At 44.5% G+C, this 22,485-nt stretch overlaps 1 protein-coding gene across 10 annotated transcripts in view; it reads left to right on the top strand.

Moving 5' to 3' along the window:
* MAST3 (microtubule associated serine/threonine kinase 3) overlaps nt 1-22,485 on the top strand; it is a 107,729-nt gene that overhangs the window by 62,497 nt on the left and 22,747 nt on the right. For 4 of the 10 annotated variants that reach the window (XM_075611076.1, XM_075611068.1, XM_075611072.1 and 1 more), the window contains 12 exons: nt 10,086-10,174; nt 11,718-11,790; nt 11,978-11,998; nt 13,386-13,464; nt 14,361-14,518; nt 15,578-15,656; nt 17,079-17,288; nt 17,608-17,709; nt 19,286-19,418; nt 20,102-20,169; nt 20,438-20,523; nt 21,917-22,125. In XM_075611076.1, coding sequence (XP_075467191.1) covers nt 10,086-10,174; nt 11,718-11,790; nt 11,978-11,998; nt 13,386-13,464; nt 14,361-14,518; nt 15,578-15,656; nt 17,079-17,288; nt 17,608-17,709; nt 19,286-19,418; nt 20,102-20,169; nt 20,438-20,523; nt 21,917-22,125 — 1,307 coding nt within the window. The remainder of the gene's footprint in view (nt 1-10,085; nt 10,175-11,717; nt 11,791-11,977; nt 11,999-13,385; nt 13,465-14,360; nt 14,519-15,577; nt 15,657-17,078; nt 17,289-17,607; nt 17,710-19,285; nt 19,419-20,101; nt 20,170-20,437; nt 20,524-21,916; nt 22,126-22,485) is intronic. The other 6 variants (XM_075611069.1, XM_075611075.1, XM_075611073.1 and 3 more) reach the window with 3 other exon arrangements.

Genomic DNA, 22,485 nt, shown 5'->3' with positions numbered 1-22,485 from the left:
AGCTTTCTGTACCTTGTTTTAATTACATTTATCCATCATTTGGAATAGGAAGTACATAACAATAAGTTCCCTTTTGCTTACACCTGTAACTGGCTTGGAACTTGTTTTGAGGAAGCACCAAGAAACTCCATACGTTCATGACATTATTAGGAATGGGGCAGGATAAAGTGGAGAGCAAAAAATGGGTTTTCTACCACATTTCTTTATAGCTGAAATACTGGAGTTTGCATAAAAACGATTATTTCTTTGAGTTCCAGATACATACACATTTTTGGAAAAGTGTATCAAGGATAGTGGGCACACATGTACTAAAAGTTGAATGCCTGGGTGCTCGAGCAGAGCTATTAGTATAAAGTGTGTGTGTGTGTGTGTGTGTGTGTGTGTGTGTGTGTGTGTACACACTTACAAAAACACACCATGGAAGATCACTGGGGACGTCTTGATCCAGCAATTGGATTGACAAGGGATGAAGAAGATATATAGATTTTTATTTTTTCCTACACCACTGAGTAAGTGGGGGTATTTTGGGTTTATCAATCGTACTCTCACATTTAAAGGTGTGTATGTGTGTGTTGTAAGTGAAAGATGAGGGAGGGTCTGTTTTGCTGATCTCTGTAACACTGGCTCCTTGTATAAGTGCCTGTAAGGAGGATTTTGTTGGCCTGCAATGCTGCTCTTCCTGCAGGAAAATGAGTGGAGTGGGAGCAGCCTCAGTTGGTTTCACGTGGTGCGGGCCTCGGCCCCAGGGGCATCCTGCAGGGTCGCTGCTGTGTGATTTATTCCCAAACTTTGCTGCTGATGTCCAAAGGGGTCAGGAGGAATATCGTGCTCCAGGAAAAGGGTTTTCTCTCTGGAAATTGTGCAGTCATGCGATAAAGGTGCAAGTGCCTTGTAAAAAATGTAACGTTTCAATATTTTCTGAGCACATTTTTCTTAGTCTTGATTCATTCAATAGTTTTTTCAGTTTTTGGAGGAATATCTATGTAAAAACACTTATTCCAGGGAAGGATGTTTAAAAAAACGACCACCATCTTTATGCTTAACTCTGCCCTTATCAGTGCACAATTGGAATCCATTCTCCATTTTTTTTCCTCCTTACAAAAGTGGCATCCATTATATATTCTGTGATTGATATATGTAGATATAGATATAATCTCCTCTCCTGAGTCTTCATGTTCAAAGCTAATAAACATGGAGTGGGTTTGCAATAAAATGAAAGCGCTTCGGCATTTAACGCTAATCACCAAAATCAGTCGGGTGGTTCAAGTATTCTAATCTTTTTCAATGTGGGAGGGGGTGTGAGAATACAGTGGAAACAGGAAGCCTTTATGAAACCTTCTTGATGTGTAGGCAGCTGCTTATCTGACTTGATACAGATGTGTGTGCGTGTCTTTTCAGAAGACGCTCACACTGACATATAAGTTGCGATGAATGAATGGTCAGTCAGCACTGATTCACAACACAGGAGGCAGAATCGCCTGTTGATTGAACATTCCCACAAGAAGCCAGGGCTTTTGGGTTAAATGAAAGATCACCAGCTTTTCACTTTATATATTTTTTTTTTGTTCCGCTCAGAATAGGTAAATATTATACAAATGTTCAGAATCATTCATGTGCAAGGAGAGGAAGCAACAGGGCCGATAGCTATATGTCCCCGAAAAAAGAGAAAACCGAAGAGCACCAAAGTAAGTATTAAACAAATGTGTATATAGTCTTAAAGGATAACATCCACCCTCGCAATCGGGGATATCCAATAGTCCCACAACCGCAAGAATCTGGCTGCACCTCGCTACCACAAACTACCAGAAACCGTGTCTGAGTATTCCCAACACAATTGGTACCTTAGTACTTTTTGTCACGGGTTGACTACGGATACGCCACACATTTATACCCTATAGAGCTTTACGATTGTACATGATTGAATATCAGAGATTATCCAATCATACATTCCTACATGGTTAAAAAAACAAAACAAAGAAAATAACCCCTCCAAAAAGCGCTAACCTACACTGAAAATATTAATAAGTGCTAACAATAATGTGCTAAACAATATGTGTCATTATATACATCAATGTGAGAACAAAATCTATAGCGAAAGCAGCTTGGTGACAATAATAACAGGCTATTCCAAACCTGGTAACAAAAGTGCACAAACAAATATAAAGTCCCCAGCGCTATAAGTCCAAGATACCGTGACCTTAAAGGAAGTCTCTGATCTTTCAAGATGGTAGTTGGGCTTGATAAAGATGTTTCAGATGGGACGGTGTCTTTGATGTAGATGAATACACCTTCTGAAATATAGATGACAGACACACCTGATTGCGCAGCGTATTTCTACAATCAGATCCCTATCTAGGATAATACAGAATCTTACTCACATAAGTTACATCTGTATGTTCATTGGAGAGAATCTGTGGTGGCTCCCCTTCTCCTCTGTTCCTCTCACGAACCCCCGTGTGGAGACAGCTTACTGGGATCAATCACAGTCCTCGATGACGTCAGGGATAGATCCGTTGCGACACCCCCACCGACGTGAGATAAGATGGGCACAATATGGTGTAGTATGCAATTACTTTGAGCTAATATACTTAAACAATGCTTTAAAATACACTCACATGGTGCAATGTGGATGATACTCCGCGCTAATGCCGTCCGCAGCTTGCAAATCCTTCCAGCACAACGGGGAGGTACACTGCTCACAGACACGCTGTCGACTCGGCGTGTGACGTCAGTGATGCAGGAAACCCTCCTCGTGTCAGGACTACAGATGCTGCGATGGCTCAAATCACTAGGCTCCTCCTCCCTACGCGTTTCGTGACACGTGGTCACTTCGTCAGGGGATGGTGGAGCCTAGTCGCTGCTAACTTATATGCAAACCCAAATGGAGAGAAACTCCTACTGGGGGTGGAGTTAAGCTTAACAATTTACCATGGAATGTCTGCTTGGTAGTGACCGCGCGACTGGGGTTTGTGTCCATGGCAACTCCAAACACAAAATCCCTCCTGCATAGATAGTTGAATTGATATACGAGTATCACAAATATTAGGAATAAAAGAAATAAAAATACAAATTACTTATCATTGGTCTTATATTGACACAATTCAAATAATGATAAATTGTAATAATAAGACATCCACTAGAATTAATAAAATAATTAAAACACTGAAATTGATGTGGTTCATTTGACATACAAAAATTCCCACTAAATTGAATAAAATGATTTAAGAATCCTTCAGAAAGGCTGCAAGATCGAACTCAATGTTAAGTCCTAGGGGGGACAGGGTTTTGAGTGTGTAAATCCAATAACTCTCTCTTTTAGAAACTGTATTGAGCCTGTCCCCCCCCACGCCAGTTACTTTTTGGATTGTCGATCCCTACACATACTAGACCTTCTGGATTCTGATTATGGTGTTGCCTGAAATGATTAGAGACACTGTGTGTCTCGAGGCCCCTCCTGATGTTATAAACGTGTTCCGCGAACCTCCGTTTGAGGGGTCTCCCCGTGCGGCCCACATATTGCAGGCCGCACGGGCATTCCAGCAAATAGACACAGAAATTGGTTTTGCAGTTGATGAAAGTTTTTATGTTAAAGCTTTTGCCTGTCACATTAGATTTAAAAGTCTTTGTTTTTATACTGTGTTTACATCCGATACAGTTGGAGCATGTATAGTAGCCCTTGAGGTCACTAAGCCACGTTACATGGCGGTCTCTCAGGCAATCTATCGGGCAGCTGGGAGATAAGGAAGATTTTAGATTTTTGGCTCTTTTAAACACAATCTTGGGTTTAGTAGGGAGAATGCCCTTAAGGACTGGATCTCTTTGGAGAATACTCCAATGTTTATTCATTTAATAAAAAATATATATTGCCCATACATAATAACGTCCACTTCAAATGTAGATATTGTAGGACTTTTTTTTTCCCAAGTAATTTAGATGGGAAATTTGACATTGCATGTTTTATTGTTAGTAGTTACTGCGCACTGATCCCTAGTTCTCCTAGTAGCCAGCATTGTTGATCTCCAAAAATATACTCCTGGAGAAAGCACCAGTGACGGCGTGGGAGGAGGAGTTCTTTTGTTTTACATGTAATAAGTAAAAAAACGGTTCTGTCCCCCTTCCAGTTGTTGATTGGTCAGCCAGGTCCAAAAAATCGGTAAGGGAAGAAAACCAGTTGTCTCCTATGCACGCCGCAGCTAGCAGGGCCAGGAGCAACGAGGGAGGTAGGAGGGATCGAGACAGGATACAGTCCCAAACCTAAAGCCTTACACGGAGGCAGTAAATAAGGCAGACGCAGTTGCACCCACACCTGCAGCTAATTTGCCAAACGTAGTGTCTCCGAGAGGGATGGGGAAAGGGGATGTTAAATACCAATACTCCAAGGACTGGGCAGGGAGAAAGTTCAATCCGGACAGCCGCAACTGCGGCAGAAACGCTGCTTGTGGTGTCCTCGCGGTGGGTACTGACGTTATAGGTCCATCGTCACGGCATCCATGCCATGGCAACGTGATGTCACATGACCTCATAGCGTCTAAGAAGCCGCCGGAGCCACGGTAAGTGCAGTTTACAGAGGCCTTCGCCGCTTCCCCAGCACTTAATTTAAGTGCCTTCTCTGTAAACCCTGCGCCACCCCGCAGACAATCGCACGCCACCCAGTTTGCGCACCACTGATGTAGATGGTTGAATTGTTTGTTTTAATGATCAATTGTAAATGGATAGAGTTGTGCGTATACACCATATTTACATAACACAGTGTCCCCAGCACTCAAATACGGAAAAAGGAATCAAGTTAGAATAAGCCAAATATCAAAGTTTTTAATACGAAAAGGGATGATATGTAGAAACGGTGGATACTTATCCCAACAGAAGAACAACTGTCATGCCGGAGGCCAGAAAAATAACACTGGAGCCAAAAAAGTATCCACTGTGCTGAAGTATCAAAGAACTAAATGGGGGGGTTGGGGTAGGGGAACCAGGTAAAGAAACAAGTAATACAGCAGGGGTGCGCAAACTTCTCAGTCTGCGCCCCCCTGCCTGGTTTCCCCCCCCCCCTTTCTCGCGCCCATCCTCCTTACCTTGTATTTGAGGTCAAATGACACTGCGGGGTCACGTGCCGTCAACGTGACCCCACAGCATCATTTGACGACGCATCGCCGAAGGTGAGTGAAGTTGCAGAGGCCTCACGCGATCCCCCAGCATTTAATTTACGTGTCTTGGGGAAGAGCGCGGGGCCCCTGCAACCGCCAGGAAAATATTGCGCTCACCTGTAATTCGGGGTTGGCAATCAATGTTTTGGGGGGCCCTGAAACCCCTTCAAGCCCGTGCCCACATCTTAAATAAACGTGATACTTCACTTCCTCTCTCACAAAGCAGTTCCCAGCAAAATGATCACAAATGTAGAACATCCTCAAAGGATCCTCAGTGCTGATTATTCATATCCTGAGGACATTATACATTTTTGATGATTTTGCTGGGAACTTCTTTGTGAGAGAGCGTAAAGGAAGTACCACATTTATTTAAGGCTAGCTGATATACCCCGTGTTGATCGGGATGTAATTTTCCCTCTCTCCCTCTGTCTGCGCACCCCCCTGTCTCTCCGCTCCCCCTGTCTCTCCGCTCCCCCGTCTCTCTCTGCTTCCCCCCTGCCCCAGTCTCTCTCCGCTTCTCTCTCTCACCCCATTCACCTCACCCTCTCCCCCTTCCCCTCACTGCACCCCTGTCTCTTTCTCCCCCGTTCACAGCAATCCGGTCCCCTCCTCCCTGCACATGAATGTGGGTGACATTGGCTTGACAGCCAATGAGAGCGAGCACCAACCCACAGACAAACAGTTCAGGAAGGTCTCCCTGTGGGACCGAAACGTTGCCTATCGTGTAACTGTTGTTTTAATACAATTTATTTTGGATTACTCCTTGCTGGTTGCTGTCTCCTTACTGGTCCTTGGGCTGGTTCATATGCTATATATATTACAGTACTTGACAAATCACCCAAAAATCTACTCGCCACCTAGTCCCGCCCCCAGCCCCGCTTTTAAAAAAATACATAAATTGAATAAATTCTTAGTAAGAACATTAGTTTTTGACATAAGTTTATTTATTGTATTACATTATACTACAATTAGTGTGTGTGTTGGATCTAGAAAAAAAAGCCAAATATGAATGACTAGTTTCCTGCACCCCTTAACCAGTGTCTGGACGCCCCCGCTTCACAATATTTAAAGCAGCAATCCCGCCTGGGATCTTACCTGATCCGCAGTCCCTCAATGTCCAGGTACCCTCATTCCCGCAATCTTATACATTGGAGGGGAGGTGTTCCTTACCTGTCTTCTGGGTTAGGGGGAATTCTGATGTCTCCCATGTGAAGCTTGAGTCAGATCTGGAAGAAATCAGTATAGGTTATTTCGGTGTAGTATAGGGCAGTTAAGATATATATATATATATATATATATATATATATATATCTTATCATATATATATATATATATATATATTATATATATATATATGATATATATTATATATATATATATATATATATAATATATATCATATATATATATATATATATATAGCATATATATATATATATGGTAAATAAGATATCCAGATCCAGAGTGTGAGACAGAGAGAGGGTGAGAGAGAGGGGAGAGAGGGTGGGTGACACACACACACACAGAGAGAGGGTGGGTTACAAACACAGAGGGTGACAGGGTGGGTGACTGACTTGACTGGGTGGGTGGGTACTTGTGTCACACACACACACACATTCTCTCCCCCCCCCCCCACACACACACACACACACACACACTCTTCCACACACACACTGTGGAGTATGAGTCATCGATCCGAGCAAGCCACCGTCCCCTGCACTCAACGGCCGCCCCAGGCGGGCCAGCCCAGCAACCGGGCATGGAGGAAGAAGTGTACCTGTGCATGTGAGCAAACGCCAAGACTCTGCCCTCCAGCCTCCCCACCCCGTGCGCGCCACTACCTCCAGCCTCCTCCCCCCGTGCGCAACAGTACCTCCAGCCCCCTTCCCCCCCGTGCGCGATAGTATCTCAAGCACAAAGGGGAAGGCATGAGAAGACATCAGTACTTACCTCTGTGCAGAGCAGGAAGGGCGGGCTTGACTGCTCAGCTCGCACAGAGCATGACAGCGCGCCAACACTTGTCTGCCCAATCAGGAAGGGGGATTTATTTTTTTTGGCGCGTGCAGGAGATTTGAAACAGAACCGCGTGCGCTGGTTGGCAGGTCGCCAGCGGCCTAAATTCAGTCGCCACGGGCGTCCGTATTTGTCGAGCACTGTATATGTATATGTGTGTGTATGTGTATATATATATTTTCTATATTTGATAGAATACACAAAAACCGACGTTTCGGTCACCCAGTGGGACCTTTCTCAAGGTGGTGCAATTGAATGCAGTGCACAATACATGTATATACCCCAAACCCCAGTGCAATTCAACAAAACCAATTATTTACTTGCTTATGGTGTGCCGGCTGTGCATTGGATTCTATATATATATATATATATATATGTATGTATGTATGTATGTATGTATGTATGTATGTATAAATAGTCAAAACAAACATCTCAGCTTGCACTCAATGTACTGATGTACTGGTTTATATAGACAGGTGCTAGTCTCATATAATAGAAATACAACATTACCATTCTCTCGTCCGGTAAAGAAAGACTGCACTCGGTTCAGTAATCATGAAAATCTGTATTGGGCATCTGAATAGAAAAGATAAATCACCCAATCCGGCGTTTCGGTCCTGGAATAGGACTTTTCTCAGGATATTGAGGGGAAGGGCATACCACAGGTGCGGGGCAGTCAGTGAGAAAGGTTAAAGGCAGAAGAGTGCTTTAGATACAAAGGGGGTAGAGAGAAGGCATCCTTGAGCAGAATGCAAGAGTTTATCCAATTGTATACCTCAGTGGGGTATAAATATGATGTGTGGCATATCTGTAATCAACCGCTGACTAAGTACTGAGGTACGAAACGCGTTGGGATTACGTCGACTCCTACCGGATCCAGTAGTTTGCTGGGGGGGGGGGGGGGGGTGGAGACACGGTCCATTTCACCGGCTTCTTGCCTTTGTGTGACTATTGGTGGTCCCCAATTGTCAGAACTCAAGCTTTTTTTTTAACTTGATTGTAAGTGTGGAAGTTAGCCTTTTATGCTATATAAATCTGTTTTATACTTCTCTTGCGCATTGGACATCTGCGTTTGGAAATAGGTATATCTATCTGTGTGTATATGTATATCTCATCATCATCATCATCATCGTCCATCATCGTCTTTAGACCTTGTCGATCGACTGCTGGTTGAAGACCTCCCCAATGATCTAGAAATACACAATCTTAGCAAGCCCAGACCCACCGTATTTTATATTTAAGTTCCAGGTGCTGCGGTTGCAAGCTTCTCTTCTCCACATTGCTGCAACACATTTTCTATTGCTTCCAACAAATGTCTTACAATCTTTCTTTTGGTCGTCGTCTTGGTTTTTTAGGCTTGGTGTATAGTGCAGGAGCACATGGAGTCGCGCCTGCCTGTCGCCCGAGCAATCCCTGCACTCTGGTAGGGGAGGCGTGGCCGTGACGTCACCAGGGTGGTTCGCCCTCATTGGCTGAACCGCTCACGTGACGCGGCTGTCGCACGAAAAAAACTAAATCGTTTGTCGCTGGAAAATTCTGCCGCGCGGTTGCTCTTCCTCGAGCACGTGGTCGTGCGCACTATGGCCGGCCCGATAGAGCTGCTGTATTTTGTTTCCGTCGTGCACACTATAATCGCTACCTTAGTCTCTCTTGGAATCCAGTCGAGTTTCATCTATGTCCAACGATGGTCATTTAATCTTGTAATATTTTTGACCCACTGCCATTTTAATGTGTGTGCACATGTCTCTCTCTCTCTCTCTCTCTCTCTCCCCTCTCTTCTCTCTCCCCTCTCTTCTCTCTCCCCTCTCTTCTCTCTTCTCCCTCTCTTCTCTCTTCTCCCTCTCTCCCCTCTCTCTCCTCTCTCTCTCTTCTCTCTCCTCTCTCTCTCTCTTCTCTCTCTATCTTCTCTCTCTCTCTTCTCTCTCCCCTCTCTTCTCTCTTCTCCCTCTCTCCCCTCTCTCTCCTCTCTTCTCCCTCTCTCCCCTCTCTCTCCTCTCTTCTCTCTCTCTCTTCTCTCTCTCTCTTCTCTCTCTCTCTCTTCTCTCTCTCTCTCTTCTCTCTATTCTCTCTCTTTCTCTCTCTCTTTTTCTCTCTCTTTTTCTCGCTATTCTCTCTTTCTCTCTCTTTTTCTCTCTCTCTTCTCTCTTCTCTCTCTCTCTCTCTCTCTCTCTCTCTCTCTCTCTCTCTCTCTCTCTCTCTCTCTCTCTCTCTCTCTCTCTCTCTCTCTCTCTCTCTCTCTCTCTCTCTCTCTCTCTCTCTCTCACACACTATAAATACAGGATTCACCACGTCTGTGTATATAAATGTATGTACAGTATATCTTTATGTACAGTATAGCGCCATCCAGGTACATAGCGCTTTACAAAACACGTGACACAATATTATAACACAATGGGAATAAGCGCTTCAGACATAAAACAATAGGAAAAGGAGCCCCTGCTCCGAAGTGCTGATATACACTTCACATATACTTCTGGACTGGGTAAGGTGGCACCAGTATGATACTGTGGCCTGATTTTATGTAGTGCTATATGTCTAGTATTTCTATTTTAAAAAGTGACACCCTGAGTGCTCGCTCATTTGCATGTTATTACCCAGAATCCCTTGCTGCAGTGGAAGCATTGTATGCTAAGAGATGATGGGGAAAGGGAGGTTTGTGGACCTGTCTGAGGTGGGAATGTTGTGAATCATACTCCGTCAAAAAGCAAGTATGTGGCAGAGCAGAAAAATAAATAAAACATTTGAATAAAAATGCTCACAAGGTAGCACATTCCCCATTTGTCATGCTCCGAATGTGTGTTTATCCGGGTGGGGTAAATGAAGGGTTGGGGGTCATCATTCTTGCCCTGTTGGGGACGGGAGAAGTATACTTTACATCAGCCAAGATAAGCAATGCAGTGAAATTGTTTCTTATTTCCCCTTATGCAGCTGTAGGAGCAGCAACAGAAAGAGCCTGGTGGTGGGGTCCCCTTCACCAACACTCTCGCGCCCCCTCTCCCCTCTGTCTGTGCCCACAGGTAAGAGACGAAGGCTTGTTTTGCCTTGTATGTGTATATCACAGCATGTATGTGTGTATCACCGCATGTATGTGTATATCACCGCATGTATGTGTATATCACAGCATGTATGTGTATATCACAGCATGTATGTGTATATCACAGCATGTATGTGTATATCACAGCATGTATGTGTATATCACAGCATGTATGTGTATATCACCGCATGTATGTGTATATCACCGCATGTATGTGTATATCACCGCATGTATGTGTATATCACCGCATGTATGTGTATATCACCGCATGTATGTGTATATCACCGCATGTATGTGTATATCACCGCATGTATGTGTATATCACAGCATGTATGTGTATATCACAACATGTATGTGTATATCACATGTATGTGTATATCACAGCAAGTACGTGTATATCACAGCATGTACGTGTATATCACAGCATGTACGTGTATATCACAGCATGTACGTGTATATCACAGCATGTACGTGTATATCACAGCATGTACGTGTATATCACCGCATGTACGTGTATATCACCGCATGTATGTGTATATCACAGCATGTATGTGTATATCACAGCATGTACGTGTATATCACAGCATGTACGTGTATATCACAGCATGTATGTGTATATCACAGCATGTATGTGTATATCACAGCATGTATGTATCCATACACATTTACATCTTTTTCTGTGTATGAAAAAAAAGCCGAATCGGATGTGCTTTGAACGGCTTAGTGTGGAGGGGGGAGGGGTGTGTCGTGTGAACTGGGGGCGGGAGCGGGGCATACCTGCTCTCAAAGATGTCAAGGGTGACAAAGATGTCAATGATTTCAAGGTTGTGTGTCAGTGTGTGTCCCAGATACACACACACACACACACACACAGACACACACACACACTGACAGAGAGAGTTTGTGGAGACAGAACTCCCCCCCCCCCCCCCCCCCTTGCTCTCCGCCACTCAACAAGACTTTGGCTCCTAAGGTTTTACAATTTTAGTCCACCCCTGATATGGATGTATGTGTGTTTATAATATATATATTTATATGTGTGTGTATATGTACGAGCATACAGACAGGTGTGTGTTGGCATACTGTGTGTGTGTGTATATGAGCATACAGACAGGTGAGTGTTGGCATACTGTGTGTGTGTGTGTGTGTGTATATGAGCATACAGACAGGTGAGGGTTGGCATACTGTGTGTGTGTGTGTGTGTGTGTGTGTGTGTGTGTGTGTGTGTGTATATATGTGTGTGTGTGTGTGTGTGTGTGTGTGTGTGTGTATACACACACACATATATACAGTATATCTCTATCTCACACACACACACATCGTGCACCTCCTGCACCACCTAATGAAGAAGGGGCTGCGGGCCCCACCCCGGTGTGGTTTCTCTGCAAAAATAAAAAGATAAATATTTTTAAATGGCTTGGTGACCACATCTAATTCATTTTTCTGTGCAATCAACTAAATGTGTGTGTGTGTGTATAAAATATATATATATATATATTATTATGTATTTTGTTCTTTATGGATAGCAGGAAGCAGTCCTTTGGATAGTCCGAGAAATTTCTCCACCAGCGCTTCCATTAACTTCCCGTTTGCCCGCAGGTAGGTTTTGTATTTTACATCTGCACTTCTGGTACTGTCATACTCAGCCCCTCTGCTGCCGCGGGCGCCCTGTAACCTCTCTGAGATACCTTAGAAATCTTGTTGTTCTCTCTCTCTTACCGATGTTCTCCGGCTTTCCTTTCTCTCTCTCTCCTGCTGCTGCTGCTGGAAATGTTGCTGTTTGTAGCCATGGTCCTCGTTCAGACAGGTAATCGCAGATAGGATTTCACACATATTTAGCTGCTGCTTTTTTTGGAGCCTCAGGCCGAGGCTGTACTAGGCGTGCGCACGGCGTTGCAGGCGCCTGCCGCAGAGGAGATTTGTGACGTAGGTTGAAGACACGACGGGGAGGCGTGGCCATGTGGTCACGGAGCTTTTTCACTCATTGGCTGAACCGTTCACGTGACCCGGCCGTCGCTCGTCAAAATCAAATTATTTTGTTGCGCGCGAGAAATCGGCCACGCCGTCGCTCTCATGCATGCGCGCACTATGGTCACCCTCATTGAGGTAAGGTCTTTTGTTTGCTTCGCACGCGCCATCGCTGTCACCGCGGCCTTAGAACGAGGGGGGTAGAGGGTGGCGTGTCTGTAAATCAAGTGTTCGTTGTAACTCAAATAATAATTTGACAATAGGTGTTGCATTTTGGTAAAAGAGGCCTCAATCGCCCAGATCAGATGCGACCCTTTAGACAGGTCATTGCCATAAGTTCACTTTGGTCCTTGGAGGGTTTGACCCTTTAAATTCCTTGTACCACTTGCCAACACACACATACTTTTTAACCCCTTTAGTGACAGAGGTGCCAAACACACTTTACTTTGTACTCTGCTGTTCTAGAAACGGTGGTATTGTGTTTGATTTTCTGGTCCAGGTTATACGTTGTTTTTATTTGTGTTTCATTTTTGTACTGTCAGTCCCTCCTAGGGCCAAAGTAAACTAATGTCAGTGACCTGTTTTGTCTTTGGGTAAATGTAGGCAATTGAGACACACACACACACACACACACACACAATTGCCTTGCAATTTAGGGTGCCAGACGCTGATGTTCCAGCTGCTCTGTTATTGGTCTTTGGTAAAATCTCTCTGTTTAGTCCCTCCCCCCTATTCCTCCTCCTTTTAGTTTTGAAAACAAGCAAAACCCCATGACGTACAGCGTATATCATTAGGGCTCTAGGGTTCCTCCTACCTACCCCCCCCCCCCCCACCTCCCCCATATGATGTACGTACACTGCATGTCTATTATGGCAACAATCCTGCCTACTGTTTCTTTTACCATATTTAAACTGTGGGGTCCTTTAGAGCTGTACGCTCTGTATTCTGTTCTGGGGACCCTCCGGTTTCCGAGGTACTTACCGATTTAGTTGCTGATGTTTTTGCTCCAAATAGGGGAATCAAAATAGCTGCTAAATGTTGCGAGCCAATAGGAAGTCGCCGTATCATAGGGGTAAGGTTGCGGCTTCCTATTGGATGGCCACAGCCGCCATTCTATAAAAGTGCAGCGATCCTGATGAGAAGAGAAACTGAAGGCATATAGTGATCATAGGTTTCAGGAGTGTAACTGCACCTTTTTTTTATGTGTTTTTTTTAATTCCCTTTAGGGCTGATGGGCGCAGATGGTCCCTCGCTTCTCTCCCCTCCTCCGGATATGGAACCAACACCCCAAGTTCCACTCTCTCGGTAACACATTTCTACCATCCTATTTATCAAGCCATCATGCACAATATTTATCTACACTAGTGTGTGACTTTCTTGGCTATATCTGTAGTGAGGTCGGAGGCATGTCGAAGTGGTTAGGCTGATATATACACAGGCACGTGTAATTGTAAATAGAGGTTGTCTCCAAAAGAATGTATACACAGTTTGTTCGACTTATGCATAGTGTATACAGATGCATTTCTTCTGAGACATAATGTGTATTTCTATATATAATAGCTTAATAAAAGTTCAGTACTGTATTACGTTTCCGTCCTGCATCAGGCATGTGTGTCTATGGATAGAGAAGCCTTAATCAGGTCTGTGTGTATCTATGGATATAAAGGCCTTCACCAGGCCTATGCTAGTCTATGGATATAAAGGCCTTCACCAGGCCTATGCTAGTCTATGGATATAAAGGCCTTCACCAGGCCTATGCTAGTCTATGGATATAAAGGCCTTCACCAGGCCTATGCTAGTCTGGATATAAAGGCCTTCACCAGGCCTATGCTAGTCTATGGATATAAAGGCCTTCATCAGGCCCGTGCTGGTTTATGAATAGAGAGGCCTTCACCAGTCTCGTGTGTATGGATAGAGACCTTCACCAGCCCGTGTGTGTATGGATAGAGAGGCCTTCACCAGGCGCGTGTTTCTATAGATAGAGAAGTCTTCACCAGGCCGTATGTTTATGGATAGAGAGGCCTTTACCGGGCCCGTGTGTAACTGTATGGATAGAGAGGCCTTCACCAGGCCCGTGTGTGTCTGTATGGATAGAGAGGCCTTCACCGGGCCCGTATGTGTATGGATAGAAAGGCCTTCACCGGGCCCGTATGTGTATGAATAGAGAGGCCTTCACCGGGCCTGTGTGTGTGTCTCTGCAGTCTTCATCCTCCTCCCAGGAGAGGCTGCACCAGCTGCCCTTCCAGCCCACTGCAGATGAGCTGCACTTCCTCTCCAAACACTTCCGCAGCACCGAGAGCGTCACTGACGAGGAGGGAAGGCATTCACCCTGCATGCGCCCCCGATCCCGCAGCCTCAGGTAAGGAGTCTGACGATAACGAGTCATCTGATCGTACTGGTACAGGGTGTCTGCTCATAACGTGAGGCACTCACCTGATCATGAGCTGGTTTTCTGATAATGTGGGAGGGTACATTGACATGGAGGAGGATAATGCATGTAAAAGCGGGCTCCCAATTAAAGTTCCCAGTTTACTGTACATACGATTTCTTCACCAGTCTGGATGGAAATATTACTGTATGCTCATTTGCATGCCTTAGGCAGGTCTGCAGCCCTGCCTTTCACCATTATCGCCCAGCACACAGTGCTTCCACTGCAGCAAGGGATTCTGGGAAATGACATGCAAATGAGCACACAGTGCAACCTATATATTTCACCCTATGGCAGGAAAAGCGTTAAACAGTTTTTGGTTTGTTTGTTCCTGAAAATTTACCCCAAAATGAAAAATGAATGTGACTGTCAGGCACATACTTAGTGACTTCAAAGAGCCTTATCAGAAAAAGGATAAGACAGTTTCTCTGATAAGTCTCTCTGAAGTCTGCATGGAAATAAGCTCTGTGTTGCTTGGTGAGCAGTGGAGAATAAACAGCAGGGGTTGCCACGTGGACACTTTCCTGCAGGCTTCGGGCCTGTGTAAAGAAGCAATCAAATCAGAAGCAGCTAGCAAACAAATAAATAAGGTTGTTAAATCTGCTTCACCTGGCGACCATTTCTAAGCTAGCTAATTTTTTTGAGGGAATTGCACCTTTGAAATCTCTGAGACGTCTGAGAATACCATTTGAAGTACTTCAACTCACTGTGGTGTATTTGCCAGATACATATTGGGAAAAAATAATACTGATGAGGGCCTCCTAAATGGCCACTTTATGCAACTTATATGAAATGCCTGATGCTGCCCACATCACTGGAATCGCTGCAGCATTCATGCTACTCTGTATATGCTCCCTGCTGACTCATGTTATCATTCTTATCTTGTCCTCCTTACTGCAGCCTTTTCATACTTCTCATTACCTCTCCTCGTTAGCTCCCCACAGACCAGCGGTTAATGATGATTGTACTTTTTTTTTTCCCTCTCTCTAGCAGCCCGGGTCGTGCGTCAGGAAACTTTGATAATGAGATAATTATGATGAACCATGTCTACAAGGAGAGATTCCCCAAGGTGAGCCGAGCAATGGATCCTCCAATACAGGGCCACTGACGGAGGGCAGAGCCTGGACAACCGTTGAGGCTGACTTCCGAGGTCAGCTGGGTCCCCTCCCTCTGCCAGGCTCTCCCCCCTGCATGCAGTGGACTTAGGACTGCCCCAACAGGTTGCCACCACCGCCCTTCACTGACCTCTAGGTGTCAAAGACCTTAGTGTTACTTTACAGAACTCTTTCCCAGGTAACAGGAAGATACAATGTAACTAAATGGCCCAGCAGGAGAGATACAGCTAAGGCCGCGTTTATAGTGACGGCGATGCGACCGATGACGTCACCCGTCGCCACTGGCGAAATTTGCACTTTAGTTTGAAGCGACGTCGCTGGCGACAAGGCCAGTGACATCACGAAGGGGGCGGGCAGAGTGCAGTAGGCACTCTGTGATTGGCGTAGAGACAGTCACATGTGGCGACTGTCTCTCCCAAAATCAAATTTCAATGGCTTCCAAAAAATTTGCAGCTCCGTTGCGCTTACTATAAGCGCATGCGACGGATCCAATGTATTTGTTTTGGCGCGACGTTGCATCTCCGGGTACTATAAGCGCAGCCTCACCCTGGGGATACATCACTGCCACAGAAACACTGTCTGACATGAGACCTTTATATTAAAATCCTGCTCTTTTCAAACACCCCTTTCTGCTGTCACCAAGTGGGCGCTGTCACAGTGAGAGACATAAATAACATCACAGGAGGTGACAGCAGAGAGACGCAGAAACCTGAACATGACGGCACACAGAGGGAAACCCTGAAGTATAGCTAGATTAAATTATTTAGAGTTTTCTTGATCTATTAAAAACATATAATTATTAACCGACATGATAACATTCTTTATTGGGGTGTAGCAGAACTTTATTGCTTTGTGGGGCATTAAAAATTGTACTTTCCCTTGCATATTTATTTTTTAAATATTTTGTCCCACACGGTCTGTTTGATCTTATTTCCCTGCTCACTGATATTAATGCATTTCTAAAAAAAAATTAAAAAAATGAGCCCACAGCCTAAATGAATAAGGCTGCTAATCCCCTCTCACTTGGTGACATTGGTAGACCTCAAATAACCTTCTCAGAAGATTAATAAGACATTTATTTTTTTTATAAGGCCCTTTTGTAGTTTGCAGAAGTGAGAATAAACCGGTGTTACCGTGTGAATACTCTACTGCAGGCTTCAGGCCTTTTTACATTCAAATTAAAAAAAAAATTAAACCGCTAAGAAAGAAAAAATACATTGTTGGTTATTTACTTTAAAGGGCATCACGTGGCGATCACGTTCAAAATAAGTTCTACTGTATGGGGCAGATTGAAAGGGCCATCACTGCCGTGGATTCACTTAGGAGTTGGGAGAGGGGAGTGGACATGTGCTTAGCTCCTTCTTTATCCCCTTTAGGCCACGGCGCAAATGGAGGAGCGTCTGCAGGACACCATCACAAACTACTGCCCCAGCCGCATGCTGCCGCTGGCCGACGGGGTGCTGGGCTTCATCCACCACCAGATCATTGAGCTGGCCCGAGACTGTCTGGACAAATCCAAGGAGGCGCTTGTCAGCTCTCGCTACTTTGTGGAGCTGCAGGAGAAGCTGGAGAAGATGCTGCAGGACGTGAGTGCTTCAGGAGGATTTGTAATGAGGGGTTTTAGGGAGCAGTAGGAAACGTTATAGGGAGCAATAGGAGAAGTTGGAGGGAGTGGTTCTATAGAACAATAGGCGGAGTTATAGGGACAGGTTATATAGAACAATAGGAGGAGTTATAGAGAGCGCTTATATGGAGCAATAGGAGAAGTTATAGGGAGCGGTTATATGGAGCAATAGGAGGAGTTATAGGGAGCGGTTATATGGAGTAATAGGAGGAGTTATAGGGAGCGGTTATATGGATCAGAGCTGGAATCTGGTCATTCACAGCCTGCTTGCTTTATTTTAGGCGTACGATCGCTCGGAGAGTGAAGAGTTCACATTCATTGTCCAGCTGGTGAGGAAGCTGCTGATGGTCATCGCTCGTCCCGCGCGTCTCCTGGAGTGTCTGGTAATGAAACAAGTCAATATGCGTAAAGCTACCAAATGCCCTACTCCTGGTCTGTATAAAAAGCATCCGCAGACTGTACGCGGCATAACAAAAACATGGTCAAATCAACCACACGATAACTACCTTTAATGAAATTATCCCGGATTCCAAAATCCTGCCAGCACCCGATAAAGGACCAGGAGGTCCGAAACGTTGCTCTATTCTGTACTGATAAACTTTCTATCTTTATATACTACTATAGTGAGTGCTGCAGATCTTTTCATTGTTATCATAGAAACCTAACCATGCATCTGCAGCCTGTATATATCCTTTTAAAATAATCGCACCCAAAATCAAGTACTTATTATTTTGTTTTATTTTTTTAAACCTTGTATGAGCTAGGGGTGCCCAGGGACTGTATGGCTACGCTCAAAGCTCCAGAACCCCCAATTGGCTCCTCCATTTGCGCCGTGGCCTAAAGGGGATAAAGAAGGAGCTAAGCACATGTCCAGCTGAAGCACCAGGAAAGGCTTCACTCTCCTAACCTTTCTATTGGCCGGCAGAGTGAGGCTGACCCCAGCGGCCATATTGTTACTCCCAGGCAAGAATTCTTGTCTGGGAATTTCACAATTCAATATCTCAGAAACCCTGGGTGGAGGGGCCTGTACCTTCTGGAGTGTCACGGTTCAGCTGCAAGGGACACCTTGTTTCAAATAATGTAAATACAGGTAATTATTATTTTTTTTTAAACTTAATTCTTCCACTAAAAAAAGTTCACGTCATATATTCTTTTTTCACCGTAATAGAAAATTGGCAGGATTAGCCGAATTCTGCAAACTCCTGGCAGAAGTTTGCCAGTGATTTTGCTCATTTTTAATCAACAGCCGCTTTCATTAAAAACATCGGCTTTGAGATACTTTGAACTTTTTGGCCTCGACGTTAATACATTATAACCTGAGGGCTACGGGTTAGCTTTTTTTCTAACCTTCTATTTTTTCAATATAATTTGTTTCTTTTTTTTTGCTGATTATTCACCCGTTTTATTATTCCACTGGCGTCAGCTGTTCTGTGGCCGTTCCTGTTCTCTTGAGTGTAATGGGAGCCTTCATGTTAGCCTCCCCATGTAGGCAAGTGTTCCGCAATTCCACAATGCAACTACAGGTTATAAAGCTTATGGGATTGGTAAAAATTGCAGCAAAAGGACTTTACAAGGGTAAAAAGAAAGTTTCTTTGTTTTATATCATGAGTAAAGCAGATTTGCTGCTTTAAAGGAGCAATCCAAGCCAATGATTTTTATTTAATGATTTTTTTTACCATAGGAATGAAGCGGGGGGTTTCCAGAGCGGAACCCCATTCATTTCAGCTCCGGGGGGAACCCCATGCTTCCGGTGCCAAAAAAAAAATTTGCTGGATTGGATTGACGCTTTAAAACTCCAGTTTAGCCAGATATGGAGAACAAGGATGAAGTTGTTTTTAGGGCAGAAAACCCCAAAGTGGGCCGGATTTGGGGACATCAATTTACTGCCTCTCATTGACAGGAATTGTCTTAAATCCCCTTAATCCTCTTACTGACGCTGCGCCCTTTCTGTGCATCTAGGAATTTGATCCAGAGCAGTTTTATCATCTCCTGGAAGCCGCTGAAGGTCATGCTAAAGTGGGCCAGGGTATAAAGACGGACATCCCCCAGTACATTATCAGCCAGCTGGGACTCGCCAAGGACCCACTGGAAGGTAAGGACTGTGTTTTGGCCAAGGCGGTCGCGCATCGCGGCTTGTGTGCGGCGCACACGCTGACCGGGGACTGCCCCATAGAGGGTTGTGCCGTGTGTGTGGCGCGCACACCGTCACACATGCAGCCGCGGCCACTGGGGACCTAGCCTTATGTTCCCTATAATCTTCAGGAATGGAGCGCTCTGATTGGCTGTGGATACACCCACCAGTTCTTCTCCGTCACAATAAGTTTTTAGAATGTTCCATTCTGCCCCAACGAATGGGGGAGTTCAGCACACATTTGAAATGCCCTTTTCTATCAGATGTTTATGGCACCTACCTTGTAATGTGATAGTAGGGTGTCCTTAGAGCTGGATTCCTAAGAGGTTAAACTGTGTTCCTGAAATTCTATGCGGCTCCCCACCCCCTTAACGCATAAGAGATGGATGGTGCTTACACTACAAACTTATAGTTCTGACTTTCAACAAAAAAAGTCAGTGGCCCAAATGTAATTGGCCCAGATTGAATTCCTTAAACATGTCACTGGTTCATTTTGGTCATAGGTGGGCTAGTTAAATTCTCTACATTGCCAAAAAAGCACAAACGCCTTAACATGCAGAATACCTGTTCTATAAACTTGTATTTTCAAGCCAGATAATGGCTAAATAAAAAGGCCTTTTTTTGATTCTTGTCCTTTTCTGCAGAGATAGTTCAGCTGGATCACTTCGACAGTGAGACCACGCTCCATTTGGATCAAGGGGACTACCATGACGTGAGTAAAAGTGGTGCTAAGCTGCGAATGCTAAAGTTATTGTAACTACTGTATGCATGAGCCTTTGAAGGGTTAAGGTATTCACACAACTGTGCATCTCAAAACATAACGCTGCCTTCTGTTACACTAACAAAGTGAGAAATGTGCAGCTATCGTCCACTTTTAAACTGTGTAATTATTAACCTGTTTTTCTGGCCAGAGTGCGCTGGGATCCAGCACATGAACTGTGCACATACAAAACGAAACACAGACTTCTCCTTCATTTTAGGTGTGCGTTTCCACCACCCCTTCCCGGAGAAAACCTTGCGAGAGCGATTTTGAAACCACCAAGCTAATCAGCAACGGGGCTTATGGGTAAACACTGCTAAACACATATGATATGGAGGATCTGATGTAATTGTATTTTACTTGTACATATACATTTTTTCAGTCCGTATCCCTGACCCACGGAGCTTAGAATCTAGTTCTGGCGCTAGAGCGATAAAGGGACTTTGACAAGGTGCCATCAGTGGGATTAGAGCAGTGGCGTTACCTCTAGGAAAGGGGTAACCACATGTGTATAAGTACCTCGGGGTTACCCAATGTTCTACAAAGTGCTAAACTGATCCCTGTGACTTGTACGCCTCAGGATGATGTGGGAGATAGGACAGAGGCAGATTTGATAGTGGTTTTATTTGTATAGCCCTAGCATACGCCGTTCGTTATAGAGATATATTATACAGGACATAATACAGGGAAGAAAAATACAGATAGGTGCATAATAGGTCAAAGGGAACATAGCAGGATAGAACTATTTATGCTTATAAAAATAAGTAGAATAATTACCTATTAAAGGCATCTCTATAGTGTAATTACAATATTTCACTAAACAAAGGGGAAAGTGTGTGTGTGTGTGTGTGTGTGTGTGTGTGTGTGTGTGTGTGTGTGTGTGTGTGTGTGTGTGTGTGTGTGTGTGTGTGTGTGTGTGTGTGTGTGTGTGTGTGTGTACACATACATTTTGAGAGAGGTCCTAGACAGGACCGCTATGTTGATTCAATAAATTCACGTTTGCCTTGATGAAAGGTGTGAGTGTGTGTATATACGGTATATACTTTGAAAAGTGCTACAGAAAATTCTGTAACAACATAATGAGGGAGGTCCCACTGTACATGGCCGAAAGATATATTGACCCACCAAATCGAGGTGAGAGGCTACTTGATTTGGTGGCCAAGGTCTTTGTAGTGGGATATCCTGCTTCAGATCCCATTCCCGATTCGGTTTGATCTTGTGCAGGTCACTTCATTTCTTGGTCTCTGGGGAGGTTAGATTGCAAGATCTCAACATAAGCCAATAATATCTAAATGAATAAATGCGTTCAGGCCCCTTGGGCAGTGACGGGGTTTATTGTGCAGTTTTGCCTCCCCATACAAAAGTATCTGTTTTGACACTTAAATTAGTTTTTTCTTTCCCTACTCACCAATTTTTAAAATAGTATGGTTTACGCTCTTAAAAAAAAAAACAACAAAGAAAACCAACACCAAAATTAAAATGGCCAATAAGGCCCCTCCATTTATTGACATTACTGGGACTTCAGAGAATCTATTCAGAGAAGCTCAGGATAAGAGATAACATATTGAGGAGTGTAGGTACCTAAGGGTTCCTGGGAAAGTGGAGCTGGTGGGAATATCATTAGAGGTTGCCATGTGGACACTCTAGGGCTTTTGGGCCTATTTATAAGCGCGGCGTCCTATTTCTCCTTTCCTGGCAGCACTGTGTATCTGGTCAGGCACAAGGAGACCCGGGAGCGATTCGCCATGAAGAAGATCAACAAGCAGAACCTGATCCTGCGCAATCAGATCCAGCAGGTGTTCGTGGAGAGGGACATCCTAACATTTGCCGAGAACCCCTTTGTAGTCAGCATGTTCTGCTCCTTCGAGACCCGGCGGCACCTCTGCATGGTGATGGAGTACGTGGAAGGTCAGTGCGGAAACCCTTCAACGTAATATTTGTTTCTTATATATCAACAAACGGTGTGCGCAGCACTGTACAGACGTAAATACAGTGAAGAATGGTGCAGATAAGGGCATAGTACATCAAGAGTAAACCACGGGGATAGGAGTTCATGACCTGTGGAGCTTACAATTAATTAGCGTCTTTGGAGACATACAGAGACGGGATTCAATTAGATGTTCAGCTACTTTATGTGAGGGTAAAAATCAAAGGGGTGCTAAAGATGGAATTGGGCACCTTATTGGACACTATGGTGTAGGACAGGGGTGCTCATCTCTAGTCCTCAAGACCCCCCAACAGGTCAGGTTTTAAGAATATCCCAGCTTC

This window comes from Ascaphus truei, chromosome 8 (assembly GCF_040206685.1).
Source record: "Ascaphus truei isolate aAscTru1 chromosome 8, aAscTru1.hap1, whole genome shotgun sequence".
Lineage (NCBI taxonomy): Eukaryota > Metazoa > Chordata > Amphibia > Anura > Ascaphidae > Ascaphus > Ascaphus truei.
The sequence above is the reverse complement of the archived record's forward strand: the minus strand, read 5'-3'. Positions and strand labels throughout refer to the sequence as shown.